General features: G+C 40.2%; 2 protein-coding genes across 7 annotated transcripts in view; one reads left to right on the top strand and one right to left on the bottom strand.

The window, feature by feature from the left end:
• LOC134355592 (protein unc-13 homolog A-like) overlaps positions 1-15,213 on the top strand; it is a 1,022,883-nt gene that overhangs the window by 901,270 nt on the left and 106,400 nt on the right. For all 4 annotated transcript variants that reach the window (XM_063065696.1, XM_063065695.1, XM_063065693.1 and 1 more), the window contains one exon: positions 8,552-8,640. In XM_063065696.1, the coding sequence (XP_062921766.1) occupies positions 8,552-8,640 (89 nt within the window). The remainder of the gene's footprint in view (positions 1-8,551; positions 8,641-15,213) is intronic.
• Positions 1-15,213, bottom strand: part of LOC134355594 (uncharacterized) — a 66,891-nt gene that overhangs the window by 21,080 nt on the left and 30,598 nt on the right. Inside the window, exons 3-4 of one of the 3 annotated variants that reach the window (XR_010020132.1) lie at positions 12,300-12,406; positions 3,271-6,420 (exon numbers count right to left, since the gene is read on the bottom strand). Coding sequence is in view for 1 of the 3 variants with exons in the window: in XM_063065705.1 (XP_062921775.1) it covers positions 12,300-12,406 (107 nt within the window). In the remaining 2 variants the exon portion in view is untranslated. Of the gene's footprint in view, positions 1-3,270; positions 6,421-12,299; positions 12,465-15,213 lie in introns of those variants that run through there. The other 2 variants (XR_010020133.1, XM_063065705.1) reach the window with 2 other exon arrangements.

A 15,213-nucleotide genomic window follows, 5' to 3' on the forward strand; every position in this document is an offset into this window, starting at 1 on the left:
AGTTTACATACACTTTAGCCAAATACATTTAAACTTGCTTTTACCATCTCCAGTAAAAGCAAGTATAACTGCCTACCCTTGACATTGATTTAGTTACTACTATTGAACACTGTACCAAGGGTGCTGGTGGTCAGGGCCAAATGGAAGTTCAGCTGGACTAGCCACTTAAATACTGTAGCTACTAATCAGGTCAGACATTAGGTATCCTGTGGTGAATGACTCATCTCAAATAACCCAAAGCTTTCCACCATGTATAAGATATGAGTCAAGAGTTTGATGGAACACTCTCTTCTTGCCTGGATGAGTGCAACTCCAACAACTCTAAAGAAGCTGACAACATCCAGGACAGCCTTCTTGATTAACATCCCATCCACAACCCTAATCATTCATGTTCCTCAGCACCAGTGCACAGTGGTTCCAATATGTTCAATCTACAAAATGTACCGTCCAGGCTACTTCAATAGCACCTCTTAAATTTACAATTTCTACCACCAGAAAGGCAAGGGCAGATGGTGCATTAGCTCACCATCTCCACGATCCCCTGACCTGGCAATATATTTCAATCTCTTCATCATCATTCAGTCTACACCCTGGACACCCTTCACATTCTTCCAATGACCCCTTTCTTCCATTCCTGCAATGAACCCTCCCCATTGAAGGTCATCACCAAGATAAATTGCAGTAGTCCGGAAGGTAGCTCACTCTCACTTTTTCAAGGGTATTAAGTGATGTACTAGTAGTGCTGACTCAATCAGCAATTTCTGAAAAATAAATACTCTTTTTTTAAAATAATATAACATAATACCTTCCAGATGTATCACTGTGCAATTGCCTTCCATAAATAACATTCTTTGATACTAGTTTCAAAAAAGATGTTTTCTGTGGATCCATTCACCACTTGTTTTAATAAAATGACAATAAATGTCAGGCTTCTTGAGTTAGTGTTATTTACCTACCCACTAGATATTAGATCTCAGCTATTCTTTTTTATCCCTTGGAGAGATCTGCCTCTGAGCATTTCCATATGGTACCACATTTTCCTGATAATCTCTCCACTTGTTGTCTTCTTCCTTTATCTTGTGCTCCACATCAACCATTCTGCCTTTCTTTAGGAAAACCATGGCCTTTCAAAATAAAATACTTTGAGGTGACCAGCTCTTTCATGTTCTATCACTCTTCTGGAGGTTTTAATGTTTAAAGTTAACCAATGCATTGGTCACTGTGTGCTAACAAAACATTTCCCGCCAGGCTAGTGTGTTTCCCTTGAGGAACCTGACCTCTTTCTCAAAAGGACCAGGCCCAGATTTGGGGGAAGGGCTGGTGTCATGTTGGGGTTGTCATGAGTAAGAGAGGCCCTAAGGAGGTGGAAGTTTGTATATTAGTAGAAGAGTCAGGAAACAGTTCAGTTATGGAGTGTGATGGTGGTATGAAGGGTAGAGGTGTGGAGAAGGTTGCAAGGATTAGTACTGTACTGTGATCAGTAGATGTTTAATTGGGACTGGCTCCTTAGTTTATTGGAGAGAGCTCATTATTGGTGGCTGGATCAGTGTTGCCAGTCTCATTTGTTCTTGGGTCAGTGACTGGGGCAAGAGATTATCAGGAAAGGATCAGACAGGAACAAGTAAGACACTAAAGTCAGTGTGCCAGTACTTACCTGGGACCTCTTTAAGTTATGCAGAAATGCATAATAAGTCATGTGTGCCTGACAATAGTGTGATCTGTTCGAACACTACTTGAGTTTCTGCAGGATATTTCTGCAATTTCAGTGAAGAGTTAAAACTGCTTTATGCATTAGCTATCAGATGCATGCAGGGCCCCAGATGGAAAATCGTGGATAGTCCAATTGACATGAGGTTCCCAATGCTCATTAATGCTTAATTATTCACCAGAATCAACATTCATTTTGAAAGAAAAGTATGCTACTATATGTGATCCAATTTCCAGTCATCATTCTCTCCCTTGCCAACTAATTCGCTCAAATATGGCTCATGTATATCCAGTCACTAAAGCTTACCAAGTAGATTACACTTATTGTTTTAACTAACTCGTTCATTCATTATAAGTTTCAATGTTGTGTACTATCTGGGAGTTACTGCAGTTACTCATCTGACAGGTGTTTCCAAAGCCACTGCCTCATCACAGGCAAAAGCCACAGCAGCACACACAAGGGGACATTACACAATGCAGTCTCCTATCAGTTACATACCAGTAGACTTTGAAATATATCATTTTCCCTTGCTGAGTCAAAATCCTTGAAGTCCCTTCCCAAAAGGACTCAGAATATCTTTACCAGTGGATTGTAATGATGTGAATCCCAGTTGGAATTTTTGTTAATTGCTGGCCTTTGAAGCAGATCCTATATCCTCTAAATGAACCCATTACAGTTTATTTTCTGTTTTTTTTTAATGGTGGGATAGGAAGTAATATTTTTGTGTTGTATTAATGCACATTGAACTCTACTTCTGAAACTTAGTTTTATTTACAGTATACTAGAGGAAGGTTTAATAGCATGTTTAGTGCATTCATCAGATTTCTACCCTCAAGTACAGTCCTCAGAACAAAATAATCTAAATAGTTATAAATAAGAATGAAAAAGGTTTTTAAATCCTCTGCAGGTCAGACAGCATATGGGGAGAGAGAAAAACACAGTTAACGTTTCAGGTCAATAGCCCTGTATCAGCACTGGGAAAGTAGTAATGATTTTTTTTTAATTTGCAGAGGGGGAACGATCAGAGGGAAGTCTTGTGATGCCTGAAGAACCAGGCAGTCAGATGACACACACTTCCTTCAGACAGATCAACAATAATTTGCATTAAAAACCTAGGAATAATTCTGTTCCTTCTCGTAGATGTAGTTGCTGCATGTTAACCCAGATGAAATGATAATTTTAATAAGGAAATGGATTCATATTTAAAAAGAAAATCTATTGAAACGATAGGGGAAAAGTATAGAACCATAGAACCATAGAAACTACAGCACAGAAACAGGCCCTTTGGCCCTTCTTGGCTGCGCCGAACCATTTTCTGCCTAGTCCCACTGACCTGCACACGGACCATATCCCTCAATACACCTCCCATCCAGGTATCTGTCCAATTTATTCTTAAATGTTAAAAAAGAACCCGCATTTACCACCTCGTCTGGCAGCTCATTCCATACTTCCACCACTCTCTGTGTGAAGAAGCCCCCACCTAATGTTCCCTTTAAACTTTTCCCCCCTCACCCTTAACCCATGTCCTCTGGTTTTTTTCTCCCTCTGCCTCAGTGGAAAAAGCCTGCTTGCATTCACTCTATCTATACCCATCATAATTTTATATACCTCTATCAAATCTCCCCTCATTCTTCTACGCTCCAGGGAATAAAGTCCTAACCTATTCAACCTTTCTCTGTAACTGAGTTTCTCAAGTCCCGGCAACATCCTTGTAAACCTTCTCTGCACTCTTTCAACCTTATTTATATCCTTCCTGTAATTTGGTGACCAAAACTGAACACAATACTCCAGATTCAGCCTCACCAATGCCTTATACAACCTCATCATAACATTCCAGTTCTTATACTCAATACTTCGATTATATATGATTGGAACTAAATTAAATGTTCTTTCAAAAGCCACCACAGGTACAACAGATCACAAAACCCACTGGTTTATTGTAATTGAGGTTAATAAGTGAGATTGAATGCAGCAGTCTTGTCTGCAGTAGCCAGTGGGCAGTGTTCCACAGGAATATGGCACCAGTGCATTTTGCCCTAGTTAAGTGGCTGCCCCAATTAGCTGAAAATTAATGGAAATTGTCAAAAGGGTATAAAAAAAGCCAAACTACCATTTGACTGAGTAACAAATTATGTATTTAAATGAAATACAGAACAAATTAGAATGCTACCAATACTAATACTGTACTATAAAACTGTGTGTTGCTTTGTAATTGTTATTGACAGAGGAAGTCATTCAGTGCATGCTGACATGTTCATTTAGTCAGTCAAAAGAACAAAATCCGTGCAGAAACCTAGTGCTTTCAAACAGTGCTTCAAATCCTCATTTTCATTGTAACATTCAAGATGATTTTCAATACTTGTTGTCACTACTTGTTAAAGTAGTGAAATCATTTCATTTTCACTCCCAGCCATCTCAAGCATCTTCAAGCCTGAATGGTTGAAACTGCAGTAAGCAAAACAATTCTGAATTGGCTTACTGTTTATTGCTTGCCATGCATCAGTGACAAAAATCACTGTATTTTGAACACAAACACATAAGTGGCACTTGGTACTAAGCACTGTGCACAAGACTGATGCTAGTTAGTAAATTTTGGCAACAGTCTTCTGCCTCAATTAAGCAGCATGTGTCCCAAATAAACAAAGGGAATCCCAGATATTGTTTGATTTGTTTCTGGTCTTTAAGAATTGTCCCAAATATGTGGCTGCCCTGATTAACCGAAGGCATAATTAACTGGAATCCACACTATAAACAAATGCTTATTTTTATTTGATTCAGAAAGGGTCTGATGTGGAGATAGTTTTCTTTGACTGTTTCTTTTATCATCCTTAGCCTCAAAACCATCTTATTTCTTTTATCTTCCTGCAATATTGTACAGAAGTCAAGAAAGTCTAACCTCAGCAATGATTCTGATCACTGCAGGATACTCATGTTCCTGATGCAGTGGCAGCATCCTTTTTATAGGAGCCTAAGGATTGGATTTCATATTAAGCTAGTGACTTTGAAAGCCTTAGCAAATTATTTTAAAGAAATTTAATGCTGAATTCACAGTTTTACTGGTTTTAGCATCTACACTGAAACTTGAAAACCGAATAGGATTTGCACTAAAGGGCTAATCATTTGCAACTGCTTTCCGTACTGGGGGTCTTCTCCCCAAACATCAATTAATAAGCATTATGAACATTTAAAAGTAAATTTTTGGTCATAAAGTAAGGTAAATAGAACTTCCATTTTGATTTTACCTTATCTGGTGCCTGAGAAATATCCCAAATTGCTGCTCTTGCAAATACATTGTTATTACATTGTTATTAAATTAAGATTATTAATTGGAAGTTCAGATACCCAGTGAAAGTGAAAAATTACTCTTGACGATATCTGATATAAAAGGATTTAATGTTCTGCAGCCTTTCCAGATACTGCTATGGTGGTAGCGACACTGAAGGCCAATGGTCACGTATGCAGTGGAAGCCCTGTCACATTGGAATAGGAAGGCTGATAGCTACTAGGGTGGATTTCAACTAGATTGACATGGGGTGCACTGAGACCCTGAGCAGATTTGAGGCAAGTGACAAATCGGGGAAAATACTACAATTGATGAGAGCACATTATTTAATAGCACAGTGAGGAGCACATCAAAGAATGGTTCAAACTTCATTTATTTCAAATGTCATGGATGGAAGGGCTGTTCTTCCCAGGTTCGATGTTCTCACTGTTCCAGGGTACAGGTGCTACAGGTGTTATAGTGGTATAAGTAAGAGAGAAGAGCAGGTTGCCTCTTTAATTAGGGGGGACGTAACTACCGTGCTTTGAGAATTTATTAGAACAGTGCATCTCAACAATAGGTGTTTCGACCTATGTTGTCATGCTGAACTAATTAAACTAAACTAATCCCTTCTGCCTGCACCTAGTCCATATCCCTCCATTCTGTGCATATTCATGTATATCTAAATGGCTATTAACACCTGTGTTGTATCTGTATTCACCATTACTCCTCCTAGCACATTTTAGGTACCCATCACTCTCTGTGTCAAATACTTGCCCTGCACATCTTATTTGAACTTTCAACTGAAATGCATGCCCCCTTGTATTAGACATTTCAGACCTAGGAAAAAGATTTGGCTGTTTCTCAATGCCTCTCATAATCTTAAAAACTTCAATCACATCTCTTCTCTGGTTTTTCTTAGGATGGCTTATTCACCTAACACTGTTGTTAAATCACCAAAGAGCCTGTACTGTGCTGTAATATTTGATGTTCTATTCTAAATACAAAAGTATTATGAGCAAAAGTCCTTATCATAATAAATACTGTAATTTCACTCTTCCTTCAGTTAGTCCTGACGAAGGGTCTCGGCCAGAAACATCAACTGCACCTCTTCTTAGAGATGCTGCCTGGCCTGCTGCGTTCACCAGCAACTTTTATGTGTGTTGCTTGAATTTCCAGCATCTGCAGAATTCCTGTTGTTTACTGTAATTTCATTGACTATTTTGCATACTAAGCATGTAAGAATATTTGTAGACAAATTCATTTCTTACATGCCTATTCATTTCCATTTTGAAAGCTCCGATGATGAGTGTTTCTGTCATCTGTACAAGCAGTGAGTTCCATATTACAATAATTTTCTTCTGTACATTATTGTTTCTTCCTACCAGAGTTCAACTAAATTTCCAAAGCTTGGTGAGTGGTGATATGCTTCTTGCATAAGATCATATTACTGTAATTATAAATGAAACAAAGTGGAAGCATTAACTCTATAGCTCATTCTACAGCTGCTTCCTGAACTGTTGAGTGGCTTCATGATTTTTTTACATTTCAGGTTTCCAGTATCTTTCTTGTATTTTTACAATTGACTTACTGCAACCATAATGCACGTCTTACAATATTTTTAATAATTTTTGGAGATGTAAGTAGAGTCCTAGAGCAGTACAACCCTTCAGCCCATCTAGTCTATGCCAAACTGTTATTCTGCCTAGTCCCATTGACCCGCATTCAGACCATAGCCCTCCATACCCCTTCTATCTATATACTTATCCTAACTTGTCTTAAATATTGAAGTTGGACCTGACAGCCTGTTCATACTCACACCAACCTCTGAGTGAAGAAGTGCTAACTCATGTTCTGTTTGAATATTTCACCTTTAACCTTGAACTTATGACCTCTAGTTCTAGTCTCACCCAACATCAGAGGGAAAAGTCTGGATGTATTAACCCTATCTATACCCCTCATAATTTTGTATATCTCTATCAAATCTCCTCTCATTCTCCTATGTTCCAGGAAATAAAGTCCTAACCTGTTCAACCATTTCCTATAACTTAGGTCTTCAAGTCTAGGCACCATCCTTGAAAATTTTCTCTGTACTCTCAATCTTATTAATATCCTCCCTATATGTAGGTGACCAGAACTGCATACAGTACTCCAAGTTTGGCCTCATTAACATCTTCCTAACATCCCAACTCCTGTGCTCTATACTTTGATTTATGAAGGCCAACGTGTCTAAAGCTTCTTTATAACTCTATCTACCCATGATACCACTTTCAAGGAATTATGGATCTGTATTCACAGATCCCTCTGTTCTACCACACTCCTCAGTGCCCTACTATTATCTGTGTAAGTAATAAACATTTTTTTTGTTACTCTACAAACATCTCAGTTTTGGTTCATAGTGCCAGTTCTCTGAATTCAGAACATGACAAAAAGGAAATGTTATAGTAATATGTCAGGAAATGTCAAAATCTAACCATTCAACTGGATTCAAAGTATGCATGTAAAATCAATGTACAGAAACAAACTACAAATTCATTCATTCAATAAAATCTTAGCAAGCTTGTGTTTTTACAATATCTGTTTCAAGTATATGAAAATCATTCATTTGCATAATATAACCCTTTTCCTTGCGCACAGGCAGTCTAGCAACAGTCATATTTCAAAATCCAAAAGTTAAATTTACTTCCTAGTTTCCCTGTTTAAAATGTCTGATAGTAAGCGGTAAATTGTCCCAACTCGCAGACAAATTCCAAAGGTGGGTCCCATTGAATAAATTTAATGGGTTTGATGGGTGGAGGTTAAAAAAAAAAGTGTATAGTCGGAAAAGGACTTCCACTGTAAAGGACCTGAACATGTCCATATGGTGACTGAGCAAGAAGATATGCAATTTCTTTTGTGACTGCTTTCACGTGGTTATACTGTATATCAAGAATATAAGTCATTGGAGATCCTTGTTGCTTTTTGTGGTTGGGTACACTACTGGTTAAGATTAAATCTAGAATAAGAATGGGTTTAAATCTGAGTGGTCTGTTGCACTGCTGACAGCCCATCTAAAAGCTGCTAGATTGACACTGCATCAAACAATCAGCTTTTGCTTGAAAATATAATGAGGTCAGTTTTTAAATAACAAAATCTCTTAGGATTGTGCTCATCCTTAATGAAATTGAATGATTTGGCTCATAGTGGTGCCCCCTCTGCGTATTTCAATGCTTGCAAGAATATTTGCCAAACTGAGTGAATCTAAACAAAGTGATACTGAGCATTATGCATTCTGCTTCTGGTGATTAAGCCCATCCATTTATGTTGCTTGCACACATAATGCAGCATGTCACTGAGATGGATCTGCTCTCTCTCAAGAGTTGATTCACTCAGATTAGAATTGAACTATTTTCCATCCATATTTAGATGCCAGTAAATGATTTGGATTCTTCTGAATTGATTTGAAAGCCAATATCACAATTAAGACTGATTTTGACATCTACGTACTCTTCATACTAAAACATCAAAGACTAAACATAAAGCCTCAGTTATTTGAAATCATCTTGATAACTCATTCCAAATAATTATCTTATTTCTTTCAGCTTGATGCAGAGGCCAGTTGTATCTTGAAAGAACTGCAGGTCAAACTTAATGGTGTCTTGGATGAACTCAGCAATATCTTTGCCACAAGGTAATACAATGTAATAAAAAAAATCATCTGTGCAATGAACAGGTACTTCTCCAATGTAGCCTGTGTGTGTGTTCGCTTATCATTTATATGTTGGATAATTTCACATTAAATCACAGAAATTCGAGAGTGTGAGGGGACACTCCCGTAGTTACTATATCTAGGAGTAGGTGCTTGGGAAACTGAAAGGTCTCATGAGTCACTTGGACCAGATGGACTATACCCCGAGATTCTGAAACAGGTGGCTGAAGAGATTGTGAAGGCATTAGTAATGATCTTTCAAGGATCACTACATTATGGAATGGATCCAGAGGACTGAAAATTGCAAATGTCACTCCTCTCTTTAAGAAGGGAGGAGACAGAAGAAAGGAATTTATAGGTCAGTTAGCTTGGCTGCAGTGTTAAGAAGATGATGGAGTCCATTGTTAAGAATGAGGCTTTGGGGTATTTGGAGGTACATCATGCTGTCTTTGGCCAATTATGTGGTTTCCTTAAGGGCAAATCTTGCCTGCCAAATCGGTTGGAATTCGTTGAGGAAATAACAGGCTCGATAGCCAGAGCAGAATCGGTGGATGTTGTTTACTTGGATTTTCAGAAGACCTTTGACAAAGTGCCATACATGAAGCTGCTTTCAAGATAAGAACCCATAGTATTACAGGAGAGATATGAGCATGGATAGAAGATTGGCTGACTGACAGGAAGCAAAGAGTAGGAATAAAGGGAGCCTTTTCTGGTTGCCTTCTGGTGACTAGTGTGTGGCGTGTGGCCAAGTGGTTAGGGCGTTGGACTCGCGATCTGAAGGTCGTGGGTTCAAGCCTCGGCCGAGGCAGCATATGTGTCCTTGAGCAAGGCACTTAACCACACAATGTTCCAGTCTACCCAGCTGAATGGGTACCAGCAAAAATGCTGGGGGTTAACCTCGCGATAGACTGACGTACTATCCGGGGGGGAATCTCATACTGTTAGTCGCTTCACGCCACGGAAACCAGCATAAGCACCGGCCTGATGGGCCACAAGGCTCATGACAGACATTAATCTTTTAATCTAACTGGTGACTAGTAGTGTTCCACAGAGGTGAGTTTTCAAACTTTTTTTCACATTGTATGTCAATGATTTGGATGATGGATCTAATGACTTTGTGGCCAAGTTTGCAGGATATACAAAGATAGGAGGAAGGACAGGGTAGTGCTGAGGAAGCAGAAACTCCTCAGAAGGACTTAGACAGATTGAGAGAATGGGCAAAGAAGTGGCAGATGGAATATAGTGCAGGGAAGTGTGTGGTTATGCACTTTGGTAGAAAGAGTGAAGACACAGACTATTTTCTAAACAGTGAGGAAAATGTTTTAAAAATCACAGGTGCAGTGGGACTTGGGAATCCTTATGCAGGATTCCCTAAAGGTTTATTTTCAGGTTGAATCTGTGGTAAGGAAGGCAAATGCAATATTAACATACACTTCGAGAGGACTAGGATATAAAAGGGAGGATGTAATACTGAGGCTTTATAAGGCACTGGTCAGACCTCACTTGGAATATTGTATGCAGTTTTGGTTTACTTATCTAAGAAAAGATGTGCTGGCATTGGAGAGGTTTGAGAGGAGGTTCACAAAAATGGTTCCGGAATTGAAAGGGTTAATGTATGAAGAGCGCTTGATGGCTCTGGGCTTGTACTTGCTGGTGTTTTTGAAGAGTGGGGGGGGGGAGTCTCTTTGAATATTAAAAGGCCTGGACAAAGTAGGTGTGGAGAAGATGTTTCCTGTACTGGTGAAGTCTAGGACCGGAGGGCACAGTCTCAGAATAGAGGTATGTCAATTTAGAACAAAGATGTGAAGAAATTTCTTTAATCAAAGGGTAGTGAATCTGTGTAATTCGTTGCTACAGACAGCTATGGTGGGCAGATCATTGGGTATATTTAAAGCAGAAATTGAAAGATTCTTGATTAGTCATGTGTCAAAGGTCACGGTGAAAAGGCAGGAGAATGTGATTGAGAGGGGTAACAAATCAACATGATGGAATGGCGGGCAAACTGAATGGGCCGAATGGCTTAATTCTACTCCTAAATCTGGTCTTATGGACTTGTGTTCTGTGTCTATAACTTAAAAAGCTTAATTAAATATCATAAAAGAGACCCCAAAATGTTATAAACGTTTGCTGGCTCTTCTTGCTTCTGTTGGTTGCCTTTATCTAATATCAATCACTGCCATTACTGATAGATTGTATGCAAGTGGTTTCAATTTTAGCAAAATATATGTCACAGAATAATCTGACAATACCCGGCTACTCTCAATCACCTGCTTTCCAATTCATCTGGATAATGTTGTATGAATTGCCCAGATGCACCATCTCTGAAGTTATAACACTTACAGTAGGCCAGTAACAGGTTAAAAGGTCTTTGGAACATTGTGTAGGAATTAGCTGCCCACTGCAACTGTACAGGTTAGTTAAAATGTACCGTTGGTACAATCATTGTGGCCCATGTCCTTGTTTGTAATAAAAGAGGAAAATGCTTAAGAGCACTTAGCGGGTCAGGTAGCATCTCTATAGAAACATAGATACAGTATGGTGCCATGGTAACATAGTAGTTGACATGATGCTATTACAACTCTAGGCATCAAAGTTTGGAGATTAATTCTGATGTGATCTGTAAGGAGTCTATATGTCCTCCGCATGGAATGCGGGGGTTTTCTCTGAATGCTCCAGTTTCTTCCCACAGTCCAAACATGTACCAGTTAATAGGTGAATTGCTTATGGTAATTTGTCCCTTGATTAGACTAGGGTTAAATTGCAGCTTTAGTTCAATAATCCTACTGCTGGCATTTAGGGCAGCAATGAAGGACCTCCATCTCCATCTGTTCTTGACTATCAAAACCAATTCTGGTTTTGGCAGTGTTCAGGACTTCCTTCTTTGTGCCAGTAGCTTCTTCTCAGTTTTCACTACTGTCAGTCATGCAAGTCGCAGATGGAGACTCAGGAATACTGTCGCACACAGACATACTGGAGAGGGATTCCTCATTGCAGTATCCGTAACAATTTTGTTTTACCAGCCATGGTTGTTAGCCCTGAGCTGAACCTCCAAACCAGGAGGACCAGTGGACCACTCGCAGTCTGGCCTTTACCCTTTGACCTGTTTGGCATGGGTGACCCTTTACCAGGAGTAAAGCACAAGGCCCTGATTCCAGCCAGCATAACCCTCTGGGTCATTGAGGTGCCTAAGCCTCCAAATCCTATGACAAGGTTGTGGTTCTCTTGGCTCAATAAGTAAGTAAGTAAATGAACATGACTTTGATCAGCCTTATTTCTAGCAGTAATGAGACAACCTAAAGAGGAGAGGTTGATACACTGACACAGTGGTGCCAGGATAACAACCTCTCCCTCAATGCCCCAAAACTGTGGATTACAGGAGGGATGGAGACAAGCTCGACCCAATGGGTCTGCAATTAAGAGAGTGAGTAGTTTCAAGTTCCTCGGTATACACATCACTGATGATTTCACCTGGACTGTACATACCGGCTTTGTGGCAAAAAAAAGCACAGCAGAGTCTCTTCCACCTTAGGTGACTGAAGAAGTTCAGCATGGGCCCCCAAACCCTGAAGACCTTCTACAGGGGCGCCATTGAGAGCATACTGACTGGCTATACCACCACCAGATACAGGAACTGCACCTACCTTGATCTCTGAGCACTGTAGGGAGTGGTACAGACAGCCCAGCGCATCTGTGGATGTGAACTTCCCTCCACTGAGGACATTTACAGCAGCAGGTGCATAAAGAAGGCCTGGAAAATCATCGGGGACACCAGTCACCCAACCATAAACTGTTTCAGCCGCTTCCATCTGGAAAACACTACCACAACATTAAAGCCAGGACCCAGGCTACGGGACAGCTTCTTTCTACAAGCCATTAGACTTTTAAATTCACATGTCTGTACATTGCGACAGAGTCATAACACAAAGATTTTTACTCCCTCACGTTGTGGGATGGTTGTAAGATTTAAATAAATTCTAATTCTAATTAATCAATAATTTTCAGTAGAAATTCGAACACTTATTAAGCAGGTTTAAACAAATAAAAAGACACTGGCTGTCCTCCAACATCAGCCCATTGTGCTAGTCTTTGAAACAAGTTTGAATAATTATGGACGTTTGCCACTTTCACTTGCTGATTTTAGCTTGGCAATTTGTGCATTCTGGAATTAAAAGGAGTGCATTTCTATTTCTGCACTAGTTGCTGTTTTACCTTGATGCATATTTAGACATACAACAAAATAACACATACGTATTCAATCCCTTCATCCCAACAAGTCCATGCAGCTAGTCACAATTCCCGACGATCAGCCCATATCACTCTAAACCAGGGGTTCCCAACGGACCCCTTGCTTAATGGTATTGATCCATGGCATAAGAATACTCATCACATTTGAAAAGTGCCTGAACAAAAAATCTTTGATTGGACGGTGGCATAGAAGCAGTAGAAGTGTTTTGGCACAAGTACAGAGTGGTGTTTGAAAAACACAGTCTCCATAAAAGAGAGGCATTGTCTAGTGCAGTACTCATTGTTGGACTGGTCTGAGTCAGAGTGGTGAGGCTTTGGCTTAACAGGCTCTGGTGAGAATAGGCAGAGGCAAGGTAAATAGGTAAGTTTATTTCTTATTTCTTCTTCTTACTTAACTCTTGAAAGAATAAGGGGGTATGTCTGCAGGGCCAGTGTTCTGTTCTGGGTGTCACATGTGGGTTTTCCAGGAGACTTCCAGCCTCCCTGATGGCCACATCTGCACCAGGTGCATCAAGATGTGACTCATTAGATACCGTGTTAGGGAACTGGAGCTGCAGCTTGATGACCTTCAGGTTGTTAGAGAGAGTGAGGAGGTGATAGACAGGAGCTACAGGGAGGTAGTCGTCTCAAGGCTACAGAAGACAGATAACTGGGTGACTGTCAAGAGAGGGAAGGAAAAACGTCAGATAGTGGAGAACACTCCTGTGGCCATCTCCCTCAACAATAAGTACTCCATTTTGAGTACTATTGGGGAGAGGGAACCTACCTGGGAGAAGCAACAGCCGTCATGCCTCTGGCACTGAGTCTGGCCCTGTGGCTCAGAGGAGTAGGGGACTGAAGAGAATGGCAGCAAAAATAGGGAACTCTATAATTAGCGGGACAGATTGGCAATTCTGTGGATGCAAAAAAGAAACATGGATGGCAGTTTGCCTCCTAGGTGCCAGGATCCATGATGATTCTGGACGCATCCACAATAACCTAAAAAGGGAGGCTGAGTAGCCAAAAGCCGTGGTACATATTGGTACCAATGATGTAAGTAGAAAAAGGGAGGAGGTCCTGAAAAAAGAATACAAGGAATTAGGAAGGAGGTTGAGAAGCAGGACCTCAAGGGTAGTAATCTCTGGATTGCTGCCTGTTCCAAGCAACTGTGAGGACAGGAATAGAATGAGGTGTCAGATAAATGTGCGGCTGAAGTATTGGACCAGAGGGCAGGAATTCAGATTTCTGGATCATTGGGATCTCTTCTGGGGCAGGAGAGACCTGTACAAAAGGTATGGGTTGCACTTGAATCTGAGGCTGACCAATATCTTTGCGGGCAGGTTTGCTTGAGCTTTTGGGAGTGGTTTAAGCTAATATGGGAGGGGGATGGGAACCAGTATGATAGAGCTGAGGATGGCAGGTTTTCAAGAAGATAATGGGTGTAACTTGAATGAAACCATTACGGGAATCATATTTAGGCCTCCAAATAGTAGGCAAGATGTGGAGCTGAGATTGCAAAGGAAGCTAGAAAGGACATGTAATAAGAGTAATGTCACAATTGCAATGGGACTCTTCAATATGCAAGGGATTGGGAAAATCAGGTTGGTGTCAGATTGCAAGAGAGGGAATTAGTTGAATGCCTATGAGATGGCTTTTTAGAGCAGCTTGTGTTTGAGCCTACTCTGGGAAAGACCATCTTAGATTGTGTAATAATCCAGATGTTATTAGGAAGCTTAAGGTAAAGGAACCTTTAGCAGGCAGTGATACTGCAATTAGAGAAGGAGAGGCACAAATCACATGTAATAGTTTTAAAGAAGTTGTTCTAAAATGGCAGTGGTAGGCAACCGTGACTGACAGGGCAAGTTAAGGACTGCCTAAAATGTAGAAAAAGTGAGTGGGAAGTTGGATGATTGGGAAGCTTTTAAAATCCAACAAAAGACAACTAAAAGAGCCATAAGGAGGAAAAAGATGAAATATGAGGGCAAACTATCTAATAATATAAAGCCAGATACTATTAAGTATTTTCTGTTATTTAAAGGGTAAAAGGGAGGTTGATATTGGACCACTTGAAAATGATGCTGATGAATTTAAGTATTTTGCATCAGTCTTCACTGTGGAAGACATTAGCAGTGTGTTAGAGGGCCGTGAGCATCAGGGAGCAGGAGTGAGTGCCATTGTTATTACAAAGGAAAAAATGCTAGGCAAACTTAAGGTGGATTAGTCACCTGGACCGGATGGATTACATAGAACCATAGAAAATTACAGCATAGAAACAAGCCTTTTGGCCCTTCTTGGCTGTGCCAAACCATTTCTCTGCCTAGCCCCACTGAC

The sequence above is a fragment of the Mobula hypostoma genome, chromosome 13 (assembly GCF_963921235.1).
Source record: "Mobula hypostoma chromosome 13, sMobHyp1.1, whole genome shotgun sequence".
NCBI lineage: Eukaryota > Metazoa > Chordata > Chondrichthyes > Myliobatiformes > Myliobatidae > Mobula > Mobula hypostoma.